The following is a 24,181-nucleotide window of genomic DNA, read 5'->3' as shown; positions in this document are numbered from 1 at the left end:
AGATAAGTCAGTCGTCAAAATAGTTAGCATATGCACGCCCTGCTCCTGTGAGGGCAGCCTCCATGACCTTCGTGAAGGCACAGGGAGGCAGGGCCAGACCGAGGGGGAGGAGGCTGTACTGGTATGCTCGACCCTTGAGGGTAAAACCTAAGAAACAGGGGCATGAAGTACGCATCCTTCAGGTCGATATGTGCACGCTGCAGGAGAATTTGCTCTTTTAGAAATATGCTCTTTGAAGATACCTCCGACCAGCTACTGAAATGCCCAGGGGAATGGCACATGCCAGGACGAGTTCCGCTGCTCTGCGTCGTAGATCCAGAAGAATCGAAGATCTCTCAGCATAAGCCTTACAGGTTCCGAAGAACAAAAAGGTGAATGAATGGGCACCTTTTATACCCGTATGTACGTGGCGGAGTCTGGCGTGTCGTCCCATTTGCCAACTTCATTGGCCTTTTCAAAGTAGAATCGGAGATGATAGGTTCTCAAAGTCAAACCCCACTCTGTCAGTCTCGACACAACGTCGAGAGACCGACAGAAAGGGAACATAAAAGCTTTTTGATCGTTCACTGACTAATCCAGATAAAACCCATCTGACAATAGAGATTTCATTTGCGAGACAGCCCTTTAGATTTCTATTCATATGTCAGTTGCTTTAATTACTTGAATGATATAGGAATATATCCCAGAATTAAACCATATTGTCACTGTTATTCCTTTCAATGTTTATCTTCACAAATAAATGAATGTTCACTAACTCTAAGAAAATGTAAAACTTTTAGCGTTAGCTAACACTAGCCTGAGCTTAACCCATTTAAAACCAGCATGCCATGCCATATAAAACCAACCATTAATTCATATATTTGTGTCAATTATTTGCTCTCTGTGAAAATATTTGCTCTTTTAAGATTTGCTTACAATCTGAAGATGTGTTAAACCTACAGTATACAGTAAAGGCATGTAGCGTTCCCATTCATCTCACAGACAATGTAAAATCTGCCTTCTCTGCTCATGGGCAATTCACACACTTTTAACCATTGACTGTAGCCATAGATTAAAATAATAACTGTGGAAAATGTATTCTTCTTTTGAAAGGCCATTAGAGGATCTTTGGGTGAAAAACACAGCTGTAATTGTATATTTTGTAGTGCTTGTGCCTCTCATCGCTGTCTATTTCTCAGCACATAAGAAAAATGAATTAAGTTTAGTGACGCACACACATTCTGCCAGCGACTTTGAGACTCTCCCAAGACAGGCCATAACAAGGACATAAACAGAATCATCTCATTCTACTTCTGTTCTTGCCATAGGCCAGATGATTCTACCGTAGAGAATATAGCTAATATAACAATGTCTGCACTCATTCAATTATTTAACAGCTCTGACATCCCAGTTTCTATTTCAAGATTCCTCACCAAATGAATTCTGTCTGGACCTTTGCTCAGTTTGAGTCACCATTCATTTACTGTCTACTGTGGAGGTCCATTAAAGCTCGGCCAGAAATAAAACTTGAGTTATTTACTCAAAGCCACATCGTTCAACTCGCATGCTGCTCTGCCTTCCATTTAATACAAAAGTGAAACATTGAAGAATCTTGACAGCACCTGGTGGCCTAATTGTTAGAGAGTTGGACTCGTGACCAGAAAGTCGATTCTCAGGGCCGGAGGGTACCAACTGAGGTGCCCTTGAGCAAGGCACCTTATCACTAATCTCTAGATGGGTTAAATGCAGAGGTCACATTTCAGGCATGGGTCACCATATCTGACAAATAGGTCACTTTCACTTCCATACAGTTACACTTCATATAATGAGCACATCTGGGTGTTTTGGGTGTTTGCTAGGGTTTAATGAGTGAATACTCGGATGTTGTGACTGGTTGCTAGGGTTTAATGAGTGGATACTCGAATGTAGTGACTGGTGACTAGGGTGCGTGGGTAGTTAATAGGGCGTTGTGAGGGGTTACTAGGGTGCTGTAGGTGGTTCCTAGTCTGTTTGAAGTTGTTACTAGGGTGTTTTGGTTGTCAAGTCAAGTCAACTTTATTTATATAGTGCTTTTTACAATTTTCATTGTTACAAAGCAGCTGTACAAGGAAACATTGACTAAGTAAAACATAAAAGGTTATGGAAGTCAAAACACAGGTCAAATATCAGACACAGGATAAATTCCTATATGCAGTGTTAATTAAATAAAACTATCAAATTCTAGCAGCCCCCCCTGCCAGGCAAACAGTGCAAAACAGTATGCAAACGGTGGCGAGGAAGCCAAAACTCGGAGAAAAATTGGGGGGGAAAAAATACCAGGCCTAATCAGGGGATTCCAATTCCCCTCTGGCAAAAACTGCAGCCTCTGCACAAGCTCGACAGTGCGCGCACAACAAGGCAAAATAAAAAAAGTTAGATTAAAAATTATCATTAATAATCTAATAGCGGCTGAAGTTTTGTAGAGTCGCCACGTCTTTCGTCTAGCATTTGTCAGGTCTGGGAATGGATTGCGCCCTGCCCGCTCCGGTAACCTTGGACTGCATCCTGCCCGCTCTAGTAACCTTGGAACAATGAGACAAGACTGGCTGACAGTAGAGTACTGTTCTGCACTCTTTGATGCAACAAATGCATCAGTTGTTATTGGAAGTGTTCCTGGTTCCAGTTGATCTAACTAGTGCAGCCTAAATCTTTGAAATATATTTATATATATTATGATAGTCTAGTGTATGCAAGATTAAAAAGATGCGTCTTTAGTGTCTGCCTCCCGGACAGTGCAGGGAAGACTGTTCCAAAGTTTAGGCGCTAGATAGGGAAAGGATCTGCCGCCTGCACTTGATTTTGAAATTCTAGGTATTACCAACTGACCTGACGCCTGAGAGCGAAGTGCACGTGATGGACTGTAATACGTGAGAAGTTCTCTCAAGTAGTGAGGAGCTAAACCATGCAAGGCTTTATAGGTAATAAGCAAGATTTTAAAGTTTATGCGATGCTTTATTTGTAACCAGTGCAAGGTTGATAGAACCGGGCTAACATGCTCATACTTTTTTGTTCGTGTAAGAACTCGAGCTGCCGCATTTTGGACCAGTTTGAGTTTTTGTAATAGGCCTGCAGGGCAACCACCTTATAGTGCATTACAGTAACCTAGTCTTGATGTCATAAAGGCATATATAAGCTTCTCTGCATCTGATGGTGACAGCATATGACGTAGTTTAGATACATTTTTAAGATGGAAAAACGCAATTTTACAGGTGTTGGCCACCTGGTTCTCAAATGACAGAGTACTATTGAATATAAAGCCAAGATTCTTAGCTGAAGCTGAGGGTTTTATGGAACATCCATCAATAGTTTAGCAGTATTCTTGGTTGTTACGTAGGGTGGTTTTCGGTCCGATAAGTAACACTTCAGTTTTGTCCGAGTTCAGTAATAAAAAATTGCTACTCATCCACTTTTTTATAACGACTATGCATTCCACCACATTTGCTGTGTTTCATGAGGCTTCGAGGAAATATGAAGTTGTGTATCTGTTAGGATTCTGTCCTTCCTGTCTCGAGCTTTCAAGCTCCCTGGGCAGAGTCATGACATTGCCACGTCTTTCGGGTTTCTGTTGTGTTATGTGTGGAGACATGTGGCTTTATGTGGTTACTTGATGCCACGTGTCTTTCTGTTATGTCTCTCAGCCCCACCCTCCTATCTCCTGTTATTTCATGAGGGTTTCATTCCCATCGTCTGTTTTATGTTCCACCTTCGTTAGGATTTTAGTCCCATCACCTGATTAGTTGTTTCACTCGTTATGGTTTCATTCCATTTCATTTACTACATTTCGTTACACTGTACTTGTATATGTGTAATGACAATAAAGTTGAATCTAATCTAATTTCAATCACCTGTCACCACTCTCCCCATGTAATCACTCCTCGTTAGTGTCTCCCTTTATATAGTCTCAGCTTCTCTCTGTTCAGTGTTGGTGCATTATCTTTTGTCTGATGTTAGTGTTTGTTATCAACGCTCACGGTAGTATCCCCGTTTCTCGTCTTGTTGGACTACCCTGTTTCCTGTTTCAGTTTTGTGAACATTTTGTTTCTAGTGTTTGTTTTCTAGTGTGTTTTTGTTCTTGTTTTTCCCCATTGTGGGTCTTTTATTTAATAAACATTTACATTTACCCTTCGTCTGCCTGCATCTGGGTTCTGTCCAAACCATTTCGTGACAGTATCATCAGCATAACAGTGAAAGCTAACTCCGTGTCACTTTATTATATCTCCTAGAGGTAGCATGTATGATGCGAAGAGCATAGGCCCTAAGACTGAGCCCTGTGGTACACCGTGCGATTTGCGTGATACCTCATTGTTTATTGCTACATATTGAAAACGGTCGCATAAATAAGATCTAAGCCATTTCAAAGCTATTTCCTTAATACAGACATCATTTTTGAGTCTATGTAGGAGCATGCTGTGGTCAATGGTGTTGAATGCAGCACTAAGATTTAGCAGTACCAATAAGGAGATATAACCTCGGTCAGACGCCATAAGCAGATCATTTGTAACTCTAATCAGAGCAGTCTCTGTACTGTGATGTGCTCTAATTCCAGACTGGAAATCTTCATTAATCTCATTCCTTTGGAGGAAGGAACATATTTGAGTTGAGACTACTTTTTACAGAACTTTAGATAAGAAAGGTAGATTCGAAATAGGTCTGTAGTTAACTAGTTCTCCAGGGTCCAGATGGTTTTTTTTGACAAGGGGCCTTATAACAGCCAACTTATATGCTTTAGGCACATGTCCTAATGTCAGAGATGAGTTAATAATGCTAAGTAGAGGATCTATAATTTCTGGGAGCATCTCTTTCAGTAGATTTGTAGGTATCGGGTCTAGCATGCATGCAGTCGATTTAGATGATCTAATGATTTTAGATTGTTCATCGTGATCTATCGTTGTTGTCTGGATATTGTGAGTGGATACTGAAGTGCTATGGGTGGTAACTGGGGTTTCTAGGGTGTTTGAATTGGTTACTGGTTAACTGGGTGTTGTGAGTGGTTATTGTGGTGTTCTGGGTAGTTACTAGGGTGTTGTGCATGGTTACTAGGGTGTTCTGGGTGGTTACTAGGGTGTTTTGGGAGAATGCTTGTTTGTCTAAGCCACATGGGGACACCTAAATCCTGTTGAATGTCAATCTGTAGTATTGTTTGAATGTTTTACTGTCCATCAGGTAAAAACATGACATCATAAAACAAATGCTAAAACAAGCTAGATTAGTTATGCTAAAATTGTTTATGTAAGGTTTTTTTAATTCTGCAAGACCTACATATTTCATAGAAAGCACCTGTGTCCTTGGGAATAGATTTATTATGACTAGATATCCCCTTTCCCCATTCATTTTGTGTCTACTGTGGAGGTCTATTAAAGCCAGTACAGTAATACACTTCATATAGTGAGCACAACTACCACGCTCCAAATACATTAATGAAGCTTAAAATGTCACACTATATTTCTGAAACCATATACTTTGTGTGAGGAGTAGGCCAAAACTTAAATCAACATAGGTCTGTTTGTCCTTGGCTTCAGAGAACAATAGTTGCTCTTTCATAGCCCATGAGATTTGTATAAAAGTTTGCAGATTTGGAACAACAGGAGAATTAAAAAGGACAAAATAATCCCAGAATTTTCATATCTTTGTTAAGTACAGCATGCTTCAAAACACCAGCACTAGCTCATGAACTCAGGAAAAAGTTTGTCAATAGTGGCAAATTCAGTTCTGGCTTCAGGCTGACCAAGACCATGGCCTGTATTTACCAAGCTTCTGAGAATGAATCACAAGAACATTGCAACGAATTGACTAAAGAGTAAAACATTCTCGGCTCAAAGCTGCTCTTAAAAGTCAGTTGTAAAGCAGCTCAGTGATCATTTAAGTGAAGTGTATGACTAAATCTTACATTTCTGGCCTAGAGATGATATGCAATACTTTGCTGTACTGCAAACAGGATTTTGGATGACGGCATTGCCATGGACCAGTTGTCATGATTCTGCCTGCTCTTGTCTTGATTTTCTGGTCTAGGGACAGACCCACGTGTTTTATGTGGAGAGGAACATATTATGGTCAATCAGGACATAATATGCGTTCTCTCCTGTCTCGTCATTTGGCCCTGCCCCTCTCGTTTCTAGTATAGCTCTCCTCCTGTGTCGCATTACCCACACCTGCCCATCGTTATCCCCTTTGTTCGTCTCCCTATATAATACCCTCTTGTCTATTGTCTTGGGCTCGTTGGTTGTACATGATCCCTTGCTTGTACTCCTTACTGTGTCCTTGAAGCCTTGTCAAGTCAAGTCAAGTCAAGTCAAGTCAAGTCAAGTCAAGTCAAGTCAAGTCAAGTCAAGTCAAGTCAAGTCAAGTCAAGTCAAGTCAAGTCAAGTCAAGTCAAGTCAAGTCAAGTCAAGTCAAGTCAAGTCAAGTCAAGTCAAGTCAAGTCAAGTCAAGTCAAGTCAAGTCAAGTCAAGTCAAGTCAAGTCAAGTCAAGTCAAGTCAAGTCAAGTCTATCAGTCTTTAATATTGAGTTCTTGTTGAGTGTTTAGTAATCAGTTTATCAGTCTTTAATATTGAGTTCTTGTTGAGTGTTTAGTAATCAGTTTATCAGTCTTTAATATTGAGTTCTTGTTGAGTGTTTAGTAATCAGTTTATCATATTTGTTATTGTGTACTGTTTTGTTACTCCCTCGTGGGTTTTTGTTTTGTTCCTGTTTTATTATTTATTAAAGTCTTGTTAACCCCTTCATCTCCGCTGCCTTGCAATTGGGTTCTTCTACTACCACGTTCGTGACACCAGTCACAGAATATATTTCTTTAAGAATATTCTAGGATACATTCACATTGAATGGTGAAATTCCTAAGCGGAGTTTACATTAAACCCACCTTTGACAAAAAAGACAAGACATCAATTATGATGTTCACATTGAAAACAATGTTTTTTTGGTATGATTCTTAAATCACACGTACCATTGAGAACAATACAGCATAAGATATAAATAATTCAAATCCATTGCAATAGACCATAACAAGATGACGATCGATAGCAATAAAACGTAACAAGAACGCTTAACAGTACTGATGATCCATGGAGCGTAACTCGAATGTGAACTCTTAACTAAAAACTTTTACTGCTGTTTAGGAGAGCTCTTAGTGTTAAGATCAAATGTTTGGTGGGACCAGAAAAAAACAAGCAAAAGTTTAATAGATGTTATGTATTTAAAATGATTGCAATTACTTTATTTGTAATTTTTTCATATCACCAGGGGATAGATGCAGCAGCAGTTTCTTCACATAAAATGAAGAGAGTAGCGCACAATTTAGCAGTCCTTCATTATTGATTCTCTGTCCCATCAGTCTGGTAATGGCAATGGCCAGTTGCCAATTACAAGAATAAAGATCTTTAGCTGCTGGGCACCTTTTAGCAGCCTAAATTGTCAAGGGAGTCATGCGCGCAGAGTGCCAGAGCGTCTAGTGGCGAGCATAAACCTCTGCTTGGAAAGTTTTCAGAAATCTGTCCTGACTAAAACCTCAATTAACAGAGTGTCACCCGCTCCGGGCAATTTGTTTCTCAGGACTGTCTATACACTGCATCTATATTATGTGGAAACATCTGTCAGCAGTGCTGAAAATCTTAATGAGAAGTTGAAAAGCCTTTCTGGGCCTTTTATGTAGGCAAATAGAAGCGCACAAAAAAAAGCAAAGGCAGCTATACACTTGTAAATCCGGCATGAACGTGTTTGACGCCAGTCAAAGCTGACTTACTTTGCACAAGTATGGAAAATGTACTGTCTGACTGCTGTTAACTCAAAATCCTCCATAAGACTTGAAATTAAATAGATTTCCTATAGACCCCTTTTTTGTTAGTAAACATTGTGTCGCCTTTTCGTGGGTAGAGCATAGGTGGATTTGGAAAGATTCCTATGGCCACTTTACTCACGCTATCAAGCACGTTTTCATAGCTTGTTTTTTGACAATGACTGTAGAGATTTGGATTTTATTTGAATATGTAAGGTCAGTTACAGCCGGGACTGTAATTGTTGTTGAAAAAGTCAACTTTTCAACTACTGGCCAAACTGTACACGCTCACTCAATGGATGGACGAACTGTCAGGATTTCGTTACCTCCAGTTTAGTAGTCTGACATCCCCACCAGGGGCGTTTCCTCCGAGGAGGCAAGGGAGGCAGTGTCTCCCCTCCCCCTCGAAAATAATCGAATGAGAATATTATTAACAGTTCAGAAATAAAATAGGACTGCGGATATAACGTATTGAGCTAAATATGAGATAAATCAGCGTGTAGAACAGTGTGAAACAGCGCCGCCGCTCGAAAGAATTCCAAAGGGAGACAGCGTTTCTCTTGCCTCCTCTAAGCACATTGACTTTACATATACCCGCTAAAGCGTGCCGTGAGTTTGAGTGGGGGTAATTGAAAAGAATGGAGAAAAGTCACGTGAGAGGAGGCAAGCCTCCAACGGGCTATGATTGGATTAACTCAACAGCGAGATCCCGCCTTCCTGTTCGTCTTCGTCATTCATTTTAAACTGCGGGCGCTAAATTAGATTGAACGTTAATTAAATTGTTTTATTAGTTGTATTAATCGGAGTTTAGGATTCGTGTCGGAGATGGCGGAGGCCGAGGAGTTATCGATTGTTGACAGAATATTACGTGGTTCAGATTTGTTCAAAAACTTTTGCTTGTGATCAGGCTTGCTCAGGATAGCAGCAAGGCTAAAGTAAGTCACATCCAGCGCCGTCGCTCCTACCACGCGAGACGCTTTAGCCTCATCGTTAGAGCGCTCGTCATTCGGATCGACGTAGGTTCGAAGCCCGTGCAGAGCGGGGCGAGCAATTTTAATTTCGGTGCAGCTTGCGATCTGAATTGAGATTTTACTGTCAAATATTGATAGTTTTTTGTTTTGCTATTCTGTTTACTGAAGAAAAGTTTGCACCTTTAAGGGGGGGGGGGGGGGGGGGCATCATAATGGAATTATGCTTAGGGCACCAAAATGGCTAGCAGCGGCCCTGGTCATATCTATTTGATTTGATCTCTTAAATGCTTTGAGTATTTCTGGGACTGCTAATAATTAAATTGATGGTATTGGTAATGATGTTATTCTTATATAGGAAATCCCAAATGTTCCAGAAGAAGATGAAGGTGGTGTTGATGTACCTTTTCCCAAAGCAGGGAAAAAAAAACTAAAAAAATCAGAAGTACATACTGTAATGAACTTGTAGTAATTAAAAGGAATTTTTCAAACATAAAGACTGAAATGACACTGGTTTTCTGACAAACGCACTTGTTAATAGTGCAGAGATTAACAAAAATGACATGGATAGAAATCTGCCTCCTCATTTTTTAAGTCCACCGCACACCACTGATCCCCACATACCATATAGAGAAAGAAGCCAACCTTGTATAGTCAAAACTAACAGTGGCAAGCATAAGCAAATACAGCTTGAACAAACTTCTGCATTTCTACCACAGTAATACTCTTATGGATGCTGTAGAAACAGCAACGACAAACAGTTTTCTTTGATTAATCTCCGTTGGTTTGGCCAACTGCTAGTTGTACAACTAACAAAGTTAGCTTGTAGAGTATATGCGCTAAAAAAGGTTACCTGAAAAGGTTTAGGTGTGGATATATGAGAGGTTTTTAGACGCATACCAAAAATATAATCCATACCAACAAAAGACAATAGTTTATTAAGTGATATAATGTGTGCGCTGGAAATGCAAGCATCTTTGATGATCTTTTCTATGAAGTCCGCTAACATTAGTTTTGTGTTTAACTACAACTGTTGATGATATGTGTTAGAATGTCAAGTTAGAGCCTTCACTCTGTCGATTCTGGCACTCAAAAACACAGCAAGATGGTATTTTAAACTTCTCATGTAGCCAACTGTGCTGATTTGTATTGGCTGCCTCCAGTTTTGCCTCCAGCTAATGCCGTCACGTAATCGTGATGTCGGCTCAAAAGGGGTCTATCGCATCACCAGTGAAAACTGAAAAAAAAAAATTATTTACAGACAGGTTTCCAAAACACTGCCTGAACTTACCAATTTTCCATTACTCTGGTAAAGATAGCTTCAAAGCAGTTCACGTACACAATCTTTAAAATACGTCACCTTTAACTGCCTGCAGATCATTTAGCTAATACTTGTCACCATTTACCACAGTGCTGCCCAAGGACTGTAAATGCATTGCATTTTGAATGAGGGTGAAACATATATTGGCATCTCTTTGCTGGTAAGGACCTGGTAAGTACAGAGTAGAGTGAAGAGGGCCAGTAAAAGATGCAGTGAATATCTAAGCACTTCTTAGCAGAGCACATTGGATTGTGCCCTTGCCAGATGACAGACAGCAATAGCTGTATAATAAGATGAATAGTGGAATTGCTGATTTTATGATATGCCAAAGAGCAACACTTGATCCTCGACGGTGCCTTTGTCAGCTCTGATTAACCCTATTTTGTAATGACTTACTAAATAATAATGCCATAAAGAAATAATACTGCACCACAAAAGGAGATATTTTAGCATTTTCCAAAGACAATCTGCTTGCTCATGCGGTACTCGGGTTACTTCTGCTGTGTGTAGTTGTTCTGGTTTTCAAAACGTATACTGTAAGTGCTTTTATTGTGTTGTGGGTGGTTACTGGGCTGTACTGAATAGTAATAAGGTTTTTTCGGGTAGCCTCAGGAGTGGTGTGGGTAGTTAGTAGGTTGTTGTTGGTTATTTGTTGGTTGCAGTGATTACTAGGTTGTTTTATAGTTATACTAGGGCTTTATGAGTGGTTACCAAGGTAATGGAAATTTTTGGTAACTAGGGTGTTCCAGGTGGGTACTAGAATGTTTTATATGGCCACACACAGTTGTGAGTGGTTAATTGGGTGTTGTGAGGGGTTACTAGGGTGTTTTGGGTGGTTCCTATGCGGTTTGAAGTTGTAAACTAGGGTGTTTTGTTTGATTCCTGAATGTTGTGAGTGGATACTGGAGTGCGGTCGGTGGTACGGGGGTGCTGTGGGTGGTTCCTAGGGTGTTTCAAGGGGTTACTATGATGTTTCGCTGGTTACCTGGGTGCTGTGAGGGGTTACAGGGTTGTTGTGGGTGGTTACTAGGGTATTGTGCATGGTTACTAGGGTTTTCTGGGTGGTTACTAGGTTGTTTTGGGAGGATGCTTGCTTGTCCAAGCCACAATGGGACACCTCCCCTTTGATGTCAATCTATAGAATTGTTTGCCAGTTTTACTGTCCATCGGGTAAAAACATAACTGATCTTAAAAAGAACTATGGGTAAAACATGTCTTAGCTGCAGTAGCTGCATGGTTTGAGATCATTTATGACCACACAATATAACACAAGCAAGATAAGTTATGCTACAATTTTATATGTACGGTTTGTTTAATTCTGCAAGACCTACGTACATATTTCTTGGAAAGCACTTGTATCCTAAGGAATACGTTTAGTATGACTAGATATCACATGTGTTATCAGCGGGGTTAATTAAAATATACACAATGTAACAGATTCTTCAGCAAGTACAAAGCATGTCCAGGCATAACAGAGCATGTTGTGACTACATGAAGATCTCAGCTGCCAAGCCATAGTGAGAGCAATCCAGCATGGCAGAAGTCAGCAGCCCTGAAGCCTGACAAAAGAGCAGTTGTGTGAAAAGCTGTCACATTGTGAGGAAGTCTGTTCATCTCTGAGTGGAGAATTCAAGAAGAGCCAGAATCTGTTGGACCTAATGACCTACCACACGCTGGGTCTGCTGGAGCTAAACAACTGAAGATATGGAGGAGCAGATGAGGTTTATCAAAGAGGAAATAGCACATCTTAATCGGTAGCCGATGTATATTCTATTATTTTCAGAAAACTGGGTTTATTAGCGTTTGGGACATTTTTTCCCGTCCAACTTTTTACAGGGAAAGTTTGCCTTAAAGTTGCAAGTTGCAATAAGTGGTTTCCAAGAAACACAGCTGAATATTTAAATCAACACCGAAACAAACTATTTTGGGAATATTTGGTAGGCGTCTAGTTTGTATGTAATGAAAAGTCCTAAATGTGTAAATACAATAAGAGAGAAAACAGAGACATTAGACATTGGGAAGGCCTGAAAACGTCTACTTTGATTCTGCTAGATATGCGAAAACACTGGTTCCACTGTTTCTCAGATATGCATTGCTGTAATATTGGCTGAACTATCAAAACAATTTTAAGTTTCATCGTTCATCTGGAGATGGTGTTATAGCATCTAACATCGAAGTCTTACTTTTTTTATTTATTTGCATTATGATTTTCTTGCCACGCCCATATTTGCCCTGTGTTGCATGTGTAACATCATAACCAGTAGCTCAGTCATGAAAACTCCCGAAATCAATTTTGGCATCTTAACGTTTATGTCAATGTCAATTTCATGTCAACGCATTTAGTATGGAGGAACTAGATCTGCTTACACTGCTGCTGCAGAGCAAATATGAAGACATAGCTAATACACTTCTTGCAGTGAGCATGCAAGTGATGCTGTTGCAATGTTGGTCACAATAACCTGTAAACAGATCTAGACAAGTGAAGCTGGGGGTGGAGGTGGGTGATTGTTTGAGCTCCCATAGTGTGCTACGGCATACACCGCACTACCACATGAAGAAGAAACATGCAATCATTCTGGCTACAAATGACTTTTCTTGTCAGATTGATTCACGCTGATGTTTGAGCTGATTGGCTGGTGGATTGGCTGGCGAATCAGCCTCTTGAGTTTATGACTGTACTAAGTCATGTACAGTATGGGTTTTCACATGTTGCATTCATGTTTGAAATATTGGTCAAGCAGGGTTCGAAATCTGTGTGTGTTGCACAGAGGACAAAAACATCCCTCAAAACAAAAGTATGTCATGGCAATAAATATCCAGCTGTGTATTATGTCTTGCAATCTATAGTATTGAAATGCACATCGCTTAGTTTATATTCTATAGACACAGAACACGTTAACTCCTGAAGCATTAAAATAATGTAAATTATGATAGTTTTGATATCTTCTAGAAAGTAAAATGAGGGATAGGAGCAATAAGGCCTCCCAAAAGGCCATTTGTGCAAGATTGTGTCTGAGAAATGCTTTTAGTATACAAAAAAAGTCATAAAGCCTTACAGGCGTGAGAAAATATGTCTGGGAAAGTATAGCTTATGTGCTTTAGCAGCAAAAGCGTAATTGCATTTTTGTAAATGGGGCAAGTTATCTTTTCTAAAGTCACTATTGCCTTAAATTTTCCTCATGCAATATGACATTTATTTTCAGACTTACAAACTTCATTGCACCGTGACCGTTTATTTGCTCTGATAGGCACATTGCTTATAAGATGATTTAACTACTGCCATGTTTTAAGACCTTCAATGGTACTTGTATCAGTCTTCATTAGTTTCCCCATAGTTTCTAGAGAGACAGTTTTTGGAAAGCATGTAAAGAGAAGACGACTGGAATCCTATTCCTGCTGATACCAGGATGAAAATCACCTTTTAGTGCGTTTTTGTACACACACTATTCAATCATTTACAGGCGTGACAACAGCATTCTACAACCGAATTAACTCTTGAAAATACATGTAGTGACAATCTACAGTGTGTGCGAAACTGAACTGCTAGTTGTTAATGAAAATTTTAAACGTACTCCAAGGACATGTTAAATCACAGGGAAAGTGTTTGAGCGTTTGCTTATGTTGCCAGATTGTGCAAGAAAAAACTGGGAACAAGAACAAGCCCATAACAAACTGAAATAAACCCAAATGATTTATATTAAAATCAAAACCTACTTTGATAATCATGTTTAATAACTCCATAAACGTAAGCTGGGCCCAAACAAGCCCAAAAATTTTTATAATCCGTGGACATGGCAACACTGCAATACAGAACTCTGCAAAACAGCCTTACAATCATTTAAAACACAGCTAATAGTATTAGCCTAAAGAGTATCGGATTCTTTTCAAACAAGACTACATTAAAATTCTCTCTCAGTCAACTGTGGGTGGGAAAATACTGACAGAATATCCAGATGAATTGTTCCTGCAGAAAAAATAAAATAATGCAAATAAAATCAGTGATGCAGTGTACATAACAAAGTTGTAAATCTCTTTAGCCTTTAAGTCCCAGCAAAATAAATAGCTTGTGTTATGCAATTTTGTGGTTTTGTCATTTTATCATTACATGGCTTTAGACTTACATTTGAGAGAGGTGGCACTGGTTCTACCGAGTTATTCAGTTGGTGGCACCAGCCCTTTGGTCGCACCAGAGTCATGGGGTGAGGTAAGAAAAATGAATCACAAAGCTTGTGTTTAATAGATTAATAGATCAATTATTCATAGCACACGTTTCTTAAAGCTACTTTCTTCTTTTATTAGTTGTGAACAACTTATAAGAGAACACAGTTCCTTTAATATCAGTGGGTGTTTTGGGGCCCATCCTTTGTTGTTTGATGAACATTATAAACAGGGATCTTTATTATGCTGCTGCCCCTTTAAGAGCCAGTGCACTATACTGTAACACACATGCGTTTTGTTTCCCAACTGAAACGGACTACCTTAAAAAGGACTCTTGCTAATATGGGAATTTTATGTATCTGTTTATATGTCAGTTTTAGAGAAAGAAGACATGAAAGAGAACTCAGTTTAATATTTTGTGCATTGAGTATAGTGTTTAAAAGTTTAAACACATATCAAGCATTAGCTTCACATGCCTAAAAGACACGCAACATTTTGGTTATCTTCGCTGGTGTAGCCGGGGAAATTCTTGTATTCTGCAGGCGGCAAAACATATGTATTTCAGTTGGAAGATTAAGCGCTTCACTCGTTTGCTCTGTCGGTCCTTCCACTTCATCATAGAATAGCATAGCATACGCCAGAGCCATTGAGAGAGAGAGAGAGAGAGAGAGAGAGAGAGAGAGAGAGTCGGGTCAACTCCAATGACTCCAATAGAACAGTTTTTTCACAGCAATAGAGGCTCTCAATAGCTTCCGGAAGTTACTAGTAACGCATGGAGCTGCGACAGACCAACTGTCTTAGGTAAACTTCTAACCCATTTAAAGATAAAATCCATTTAAGGAATAAAAAATTAAAGAAATAAAGCATTTAAAGAGAAAACATAACTTCCTGGAACTATCTTTTTTATTTGTTTATTATGCTTTAGCAAACAATTACAATAAGGCGTATCAAACTTAAATAAGAAAATCAGAGCACATACACAAACCTAGAACAAGACAAACAACATAACAGAGTGAAGTACAGATAAAGTACAAAATGAATAATAATAATAATTAACACACTAAACATAAGGGACTTCTAAAAGCTCAAGTTCTTCAAGTAATATTCGATTAAATTTTACTTAAAGACTTGAATCAATTGAATGTTTTGAATTTTTAACTATCTCAAGGCACCAATCACGTGACGCTCCAGCATTTTGGACTTCCGTTGGCAGAACTCTCTCTCTCAATGGCGCTGGCATACGCTACATCTTCGGAGACGGGGGCACTGATACATGAGAGAATGGTTGAAGGAGGGGAGACGAAAAGGAGTGGCTGAATGTGCCGCTTGTGCAATGTAACATTTCTGCGTATTACATTTATTATACGCAAATATTATTTGTTGATCAGTTTAGCAGTCGCACCGGTACGACCACTAGGAAAAACTTGTCGCAGTGGCAGTTAAAATAGTCGCAAAATGCGACCATTTGCATAGTTACATTTTTCAATAATATTCACTGTAGGCCTCTATTTTAATGGATTAACAGAAATGTTTAAGTAGTTTTAATTTAGTTAACACACAGAAGCTTAAAGATAAAAGTCTTTAAGAGCATTCATTCCTGATGCACCATATTGATGCAGCATCTACTGTATCGGCTCTTTACTAACATCCATCACACCACCTTCACTTTGCTTCAGTTATTAAACAAGCAAGCGTGTCTTTTTCCTTATTTGCTGAGTCTGATCTCATCACACACTTGTTCAGTTCAGTGAGAGGGGGAATGCGATCTCAAGGCTGCTGTAGTTTTCTTCACCATTGTTTATCGGCAGACTCGATCTGTCTCCAGGTGCGGCTGTAAATGCAGCATCAACACTTTCTGCTGGTGGTTAGTTGGAGGAATAAGCCCTTCGTATATGTTTGTTCTTAGTTTGTTCACATCTAGAGAGCCATAGAGACTATTAGAGAGAAGTCAGCAGGCAAAGCAGTGTGTTGTGGTACAGAAATGAAAATTCTGTGTCATTTTCTCACCTTCCAGTTGTTCCAATCTGTAAAAATGTCTCAGTTCTTATGAACACAGAGAAAGATATTTGTAAGAATGCTTGTAACCAGACCAATTTTGCCCACCATTGACTACCATAGTAGGAATAGCAATTGTAAAATTTCAGCATTTTAATCTATAAAGCCCTGTCTTTTTCGAAATGTTGCATGTTATTTTGTGAAACGAAGTCCTCTTGTCATCTTAACAGCAGGAAGAAAATCCTATGCAAATGGCAGGATTTACTTCTGTCATTTTGTAGTTTTGGAGATAAAATAGGATTCTTGAAGATTACACCCTCTCCCAGGCCCTGATAGTCATGATTTGGTTCACATAAATCCTCTAATACATAAGAGGACCTCGATGGAGCAAAACGAAATGTTTTGACATAATTGTTAAAAAGAATGTGAAAAGATTCATGATGCAAACTCACGTAATTGCCGCTGTGTAATGCGTCTCTTTATCTGTAGAACAAAATGGACTTGAAAAGAGTAAATGCAAAGCTTTTAAAGCCCCTTTTTTCTTGTGAAACGGACCATACTTGTTATTTGCTATTTTTCATAGTAAAAGAGAATAATTAATGGAAAGTTATAGTGTGGTACGTGATTTTATCCTTTGAATTTTGAATGAAACATTAAAAGTGTTCAAAACTTGGTTGATGACCATGAAAAAGTCAATTCACAAATGCTTATAACAATTTACAAAAACATATATTTATTTTGCAATAACATGCAATGCGAAGACATGCAGAACGAGCAGAAACACATTATGAAAGTAAACTTTCGTCTTCATGTTGACTTCAAGGACAGTCATTCCAGACTTTTTTTAAGTCAAGGAGTCTCAAACAATAATTCAAAAGTATGAAACCGTGAAAGTATAAATGGAAAATATGTCGTTGCTTCCATGGCCAGTAAAAGATGGGCCTAATTAAGACAACTCCATCACAAGAGAGAGAACACAGCAGGCCCGGCTGACAGCTGGCATATTGCTCAGCAGTTGAAGCAGTCTTGCTTCAAGTCTGCACGGAGAGTGTCTTGATGCTCGGTAGGGATAAAATAAGACACATGGACGAGCATGCTGACACACAAACAGGTTCTGGCACATCAAGAGGAGCTATGTTGAGTTTTAAGGAGACGCCTGATGCAAGAATACTGTTATGCATGAAGATCTAGTGGATATCAAAGTTGTCACCCCCTGACTCACAGACAAAACATCGGAAATACTTGTTTAATACACCGCATTATTCTAACACCAAGGACAGATGAATTCATGTGTAGTAATAAAGGGATATTCACTCAAAAATAAAGATTAGGTCATTCAACGTCATGTCGGTCAAATCCTGTGCATGACTCTTCTGCAGAACACAAAAGAAGATATTCTGAGAAATGTCTTAGTGGTTTTGTGTCTAAACAATGGAAGTCAATGGTGGTCAATGTTGGTTACAAACATTTTTCAAAATATCAAATGTCTTGAAGGTAAATAAATGAAATTTATGAGTTTTCATTTTTGGATATACCATCCCTTTAATGTCAGGGTGTCAGGATTGCCATGATCCATGCTATGTGTACACCATTGGTTAAATTGGATGTATGCCTCGACATTCATTTAAAAATCTCCAAGTATTCTGACAAAATAACATTTTTACCAGCTTTTTAAAGTGTAAAATGGACTTCTGTGTGCTGGCTTTTACATCACAGTTCAAGCCAGCCAAGTCACTGCCATTGAGATGAATGAGAATCATATAGTATCATAGACCTCTTTGGATATGATAAATTCTTGATTTTTGGCCAGAATGAGTTACAATATGGACAATACATTAACAAATGTATTGCCAATCGCTCCTTCTAAGTCCTGAGTACACAGACTGGCATCTGTGCAGGGGCACCGGTGCAAAGTACACCGTCCTGATTCATTAAAACTACATGAATCACTGATGTGACACCACCAAGCAAAACAAATGCCAATGAGAGAGACTTTTCGCTCGCATGGCAGCGCTTACGTTTATCTTTCCTTGGCATTTTCAGCGTATCGCCACGCTATATGACAGGAATCGATAGGGGGCCAAAAGCTCAGACACCTCCACCAGCTGTGTGATGTATTGATACGGCTGGAGCGTGAGTGAAGATGGATGGGCGTGCGGTCGTGCGGACAGATCGAGCCGGTGTGTGTTGAAACAGCGGATTGATCGGGTCTCGGCGGTGGGCTCGTGGAGGGCGGCAGGCTGTGACAGGGGGTTGTGCTCCCGTCAGATGTTGTAGAGAGAGCTCCTGCCATCCCAGACAGGCTTAAATGTTGTGGTGATTGTGGCGACTCAATATTCAGTGGTGGCAGGAGACGCTAGGTGTTTACACTGAGCAATGAATTCATTTCTTGGATCAGATTTAAAAACTGACTTAACTTATTATGTTTGAATCCAGTCCAGTTTATGTGTTGGTAAGCAAACAACATTGGACCCCTCCAGGCGTTGTATGGACACAAAACCACTGAGACATTTCTCAAAATATCTTCTTTTGTGTTCCACAGACGAGTGAAAGTCATACAAATTTTGGTCGAGATTTTAACATGTTGGCATTTGCTGTAGATTTTTTCGTCTGCACATTCATGATGTCAAACACCTGTTTCACCACAGGAGTGACACCGAGGATGTTCTTCTGCAGCTGTAGCCCATCTGCTTCCATGTTTGACGTGTTTAGAGATGCTCCTCTACACATGTCAGTCGTAACTAATGTGCATTTGAGTTGAGTTACTGTTGCCTTTTTATCCGTTTGAACCTGTCTGCTTTGGAAAAAGCAACCTTCCCATACAAGTACATATGTTGATATATGTATAGGATACACAATCATGGCTTTTATTAGCTGCGGACATCTCTTCATGTGCTCTGAAGCAGACGTCAGAGGATAAGTGCACAGTCCACAGGGACAGCAGAGCTCTCTTAAAGAATACGATTACCACTGAAGTGTGGCTATAAAGGGTTCTTCTTACTAAGATTCCTGATTAGGAGGGTTGGTGTACCCTGCTACAATAACAAAACTACCCATGACCTTATTATTCATCTGGATGTTTTCAAATGTATGCCGTTTGTCAACACTACTTTGGTGCATCATGTAATTCCATTTGGACAAGAAAATTGGCCACCGGCTGATTTAGCTGTGTTGCCAAGTCAGGGCTCATTCCTCAAAACACCAATTATGAGGGCCAGACTCATCGATCAAAGGTCCCTTTTTAAACCAAGTGACACAAATGCATTCCATCTTTGCCACATAATTACAGTGCTCTCCACTATTATTGGCACCCTTGGTAAATATGAGCAAAGAAGGCTGTGAAAATGAATCTGCATTGTTTCTCGTTTTGATCTTTTATTGAACAAATCGACAAAATTCCAACATTTCATTGAAGGAAAACAATTTGAAGTAGGGGGGATATCACATTGTAAAAAAAATGTCTTCCATACATTTTGGCCACAATTATTGGCACCCTTGTATTTAATCCACTCCACAACCTCAATTTATAAGAAAAATTGTGTTTTCTTTTCAGATTATATGAAGAGAGTTTAAGAATAGATTAAGATTCATCCGAGTCCATTCCTCCATTATGAATTTCTCTGGATCTAACCTCGACCTAACTCTGCTAGTCAGGTTTTGAATTCTATATCTGTTGGTATTTGATCTACTACATTATGACATGTATCTGATCAAGATGTTCAGAACCTCTGGTATAAAAGTAGGTTCACAACAATGAAGATCTGGTGGTGCACTTTGGGGCACTTTTTTATCCCTGTGTGCACCAAATCTTGTGTTATTGCTGCCAAAAAAAACTATTTTTCATTTCATTTGGCCATAGAACACAGTCCTGCTTGAAGCTCCAGTACGGCAGATTAATATGGTGGAGTTTTGAAGATGTTGTGTCCCAAACCACTTGTGGTGATGGAGGTGCAGGTTTCTTTTATTTTTCTTGTTTTTTTCTGACACTTAATTTCAACTTATTATTGCAATTCTCCATCTGTGATCTTTGAAAAGTATTTGGCAACTCAAAATATTCTCTTTGCTGTGCATTAAGACAATTCCTATTTGTTGATGTTGGAAATTGGAATTTTTATTGTTTAAACCATTTCCTTTCAAATCCAGTTTCTATTGTGTGTAGCTAAACAATCTTTGGCTGCTCATCAGAACTATTCTTTGCTTTTATCCACAAACAACAACAAGCCATGACTTGACAACATCATGTTTCAAGTCACCTTGGTGTGCTCAGAAAATGTAAATATTAATGGGAATATACATGGCAGATATATTACTACCCCTAATATTTCTAGGGTTTCCAATAATTGTGCCCAGGGTGTAAAAGATAAAAAAATTCAAAATGTGATATTCCCCCGACTTCAAATTGTTTACCGTGGTTTATTGTTGGATATTTGTAGATTTTTTTAAATAAAAGATCAAAACGATTTATTTTTACAGCCTTCTTTGCTCTTATTTATGAAGGCTGCCAATAATAGTGAAGGGCACTGTATAAAAGCAAGTTCAAGACATTTTTGTGGTTCAGGTTGTGGTTGCACCAAAATGGATTATAAAAAGTAAAGTGTGATAAAACCTTATAATGTAGCAAAATTCTTCTCTGAGAACTGTTTATTTTTCCTTAAACGAATAATATATAATAGATAAATAGTATAATAAATAAAACAAATGAATACATTTAATAATAAAGCAAAAAATATAAACAATAAATTTCTTATAATTTTTAAACATCATTGTCTGAATGAACAGCCGAAGCCTGCACATGTCCTTTGTTAAATGATGTTTCACTCAAAAATGTCACGAATAATGTAATGTCATGATTTACTCACCCTCAAGTTATTCCAAACATGTATACGTTTTTTTTTACGTCATAAAAGAAGATATTTAGAAGAATATGGGAAACCAAACAGTTCTGGGGCACCATTGACTTCCATAGTAGTAGTTGTTTCCTTCTATAAAAGTCAATAGTGCCCCAGAACTGTTCGTATACAAACATTTACAAATACATCTTTGTGTTCAGCAGAACATCAAAATGTATACAGATTTGAAACAACTTAATGGTGAGTAAATGATGACAGAACTGTTTCTATAACGAATCACAATAACAATATGTTAAGGTTCGTTTTATGTTTGTTCACAGTCAGTCTGAATGGATCAGAGCACTACATCCAAATACAATGACGACTTCAAATCTCAGTGGTTCTTGCATGTCTCATGACGAAACATGCACACGAAAGGTACACTAATATAGAGTTCACCATCCTGTCATATTTCTCAAATAGATGGGCTTAAATATTATAGCTTATATTATTGTTTGTCATTCACTTAGGAAGATTCATTTTAAAGTAGTAAAACTTTAATGCTTATATTTATAAGATCTTTCTCACACTAACTGAGTAGTCAGTTTCCTTAAAGGTACTTTATTATGATTGGTCACTTTTGCAGCACTGCACTTTTGCAACAAACTACATTTATTTTATTGCACAGATAGGCAATTTTGTACAAGGTCGGATCAATACTGTTATTGCCAAGTAGTTCCTCTGCAGCGAATGAAGAACTCATATTTGACTTCCTCTTATAGCTTCGCTTGATTATGCACTTGTTTTCATTTACTCTGATTCATCTTTAATGGACTTGGAGTCACAACAGTTACATTATTATTCAATACATTCTCGGCCGCTTACAAAATGTGGTTGAGAGTTAAATGCAAATATAAAGATGTGTCTTAAAATTAAATCGCAAGTTGTTTGATTTTCGTGGACAAACTGCAAACACATGAATAAGTCTAACACATTTGTCTAACTTTTGTTTTAATAATCTTAAACGTTTTTTTCAATGCCGTTTCAAAGTTTTGCAAGGTGGCACATTGAAAGTAGTTTTAGCGAATGCACAGAATGTGCAAAACTGTTATCTCAAACAAGGCTAAAATGTAAAATTTCAGTAAGGACGTGGTGACTAATTCTCAAAACGTTTGTGTACACGGAAAAGAAAGCACATTCTTACCCCTGTTGTGTTTGACAAGATGTTTTTCTTAGGAAGCAAAATAAAAAAGATTCATATCATCACAAAATTTGTTGATGTTTTTGCAAAACATGAAAAAGCTGTTTGCCTGAAAAATATTTGTATTTTTAGCTATTTACCACATTGGCAAACAGCTTTGAGGCAAAAACATCACAAAATACGTAAATGTAACATTTGCTTGTCAAGCAAATATATCTTGTTTGCGTATAGAAATATTGAATATGTAGTTTTAATGATAAATGTAAAGTTAAGCCATAATGCAGAATTGGAAAACATACTGGATAACTTTTATGCATATACCATATGCATCTTTGTTTGTTTCAGCTTCTTTCATCCAAGGACATTTGGACACTATTGACCCACAGTTATATGTACAATCAATGCATTGCATTTGAAAGATCGTCGTCCTACAAAACAAATAGACAGAAATGTTTATCTCTCCAATGTATCTTTGCTAAACGTGGACACAACTGCACAATTATCGTTTTTTATTATGTTTAATTATTGCTGTGTGGCCCTGACTTTGTGCACAAACATCCATATAGACGCCTAATGGGCTTGATCAAGTGCAGCCTCTCTCGCCGTGAATCATTTCTGACACCCGACTCTCATTTGCATAATTAAATGCAAATGTATTGAGGTTGCATAATTAAAAATCTGACATGGATCAGTGTTGTGAAATAGCACGAATCAGCGTGGTGGAGAATAACAGACGCACTTCATCAGTGACGGGCCTCAGAAAACACAGCCTGTGTAATTTGCTTCATTTCCAAATACTGGGTTAGGTAATAAGGCTGAATTTCTCTGCCTCGCACTCCTGAATGCAGAGCTTTGTACTTGACACAAGTGTACAGTGTTTTTGTGAAGAAGGCTTATCGAACTGCTGCAAAGATTAGCATTGTTATCACAACATTGCTTTTGGATAACCCTATACATGTATATGAAGATGATATTTTGTAAATGTATATAATATTGTCATAGCAGGTTTCCCTTGCTCTACTTAGCATGAATTCTGAATCCTCGAGAACATGCAACATAGTGACATCATGGATTTGCATACGTGTCCAAAGGTATAATATGTTCTTCAGTCTCATGTGAACCCATCCTCCTCCTTTGTGTTCCAGGTGGCCCTTCCCGCTGGTCATCTCTGCCTTGCGACTGCTGCTGTAAAGGTCACAAAGGTGAGGGCGAAGGTGAAAGTGGAACCTCCTTCAATGAGCTCTCCACCTCCAGCTCTGAGAGTCATTCCGAGGCCAGCTCACCGCAAGGTACGGTGATCCGCGGCCCAGTGACCCGGCAGACGCAAGTGCAGACGTTGGACCGACCTCCCAAGAGAGGTCCCGTCCAGCATCTCCTCCAGCAGCAACAGTCCGAGCAACGTCGCAAGAGTGACCTTCTGCGGACGCTCACAGCCAGTTCGCGGGACACCAGTACGTGCAAGAAGCGTCCGGCGAAAGAAAAGCTGACTGTGGAGGAGGAGCTGGAGAAGTGCGTCCAGGATTTTCGCAAGATTAAGATCCCTGAACACTTTCCGGAACGCAAGTACATGTGGCAGGCCGACCTCCTGCGCAAATATCGTCTTTGAGGGACGGGGGGAACTTGCAAACTGTTTTCAAAACTAAATTGATGAAAATGTACGTGTTCAAACTATCACTACCACTATTGCTACTATTACAAGCCTACTGCCTCCGACAATATATTTGTTTTCAGTCTTGGTCGATGACCAGGGTTAACAGTTTAACCCCTCTGGAAAATGCCATTTTAAACCAGCGTGTACTGTTCCAAGCTGGTTTATGCTGGTTTGCTTGATCAACCATCAAAGCAGGTCAAATGGGTTGACCAGACTAGTCTTGCTGGTTGAACTAGTCAAGAAGCATCTCATACCAGCAGACCAACAT

General features: G+C 39.0%; 1 protein-coding gene across 1 annotated transcript in view; it reads left to right on the top strand.

Annotated features, from left to right (window-relative positions):
• kctd16b (potassium channel tetramerization domain containing 16b) overlaps positions 1-23,868 on the top strand; it is a gene marked incomplete at both ends in the record, with an annotated part of 57,928 nt that extends 34,060 nt beyond the window's left edge. The window contains one exon of the mRNA XM_079486042.1: positions 23,408-23,868. Within this exon, the coding sequence (XP_079342168.1) occupies positions 23,408-23,868 (461 nt within the window). The remainder of the gene's footprint in view (positions 1-23,407) is intronic.
• Between the last annotated feature and the right edge of the window lie 313 nt (positions 23,869-24,181).

Source organism: Barbatula barbatula (genome assembly GCF_947034865.1).
Source record: "Barbatula barbatula genome assembly, chromosome: 22".
Taxonomy (NCBI): Eukaryota; Metazoa; Chordata; class Actinopteri; order Cypriniformes; family Nemacheilidae; genus Barbatula; species Barbatula barbatula.
This window is presented reverse-complemented; position numbering and strand designations above follow the sequence as displayed.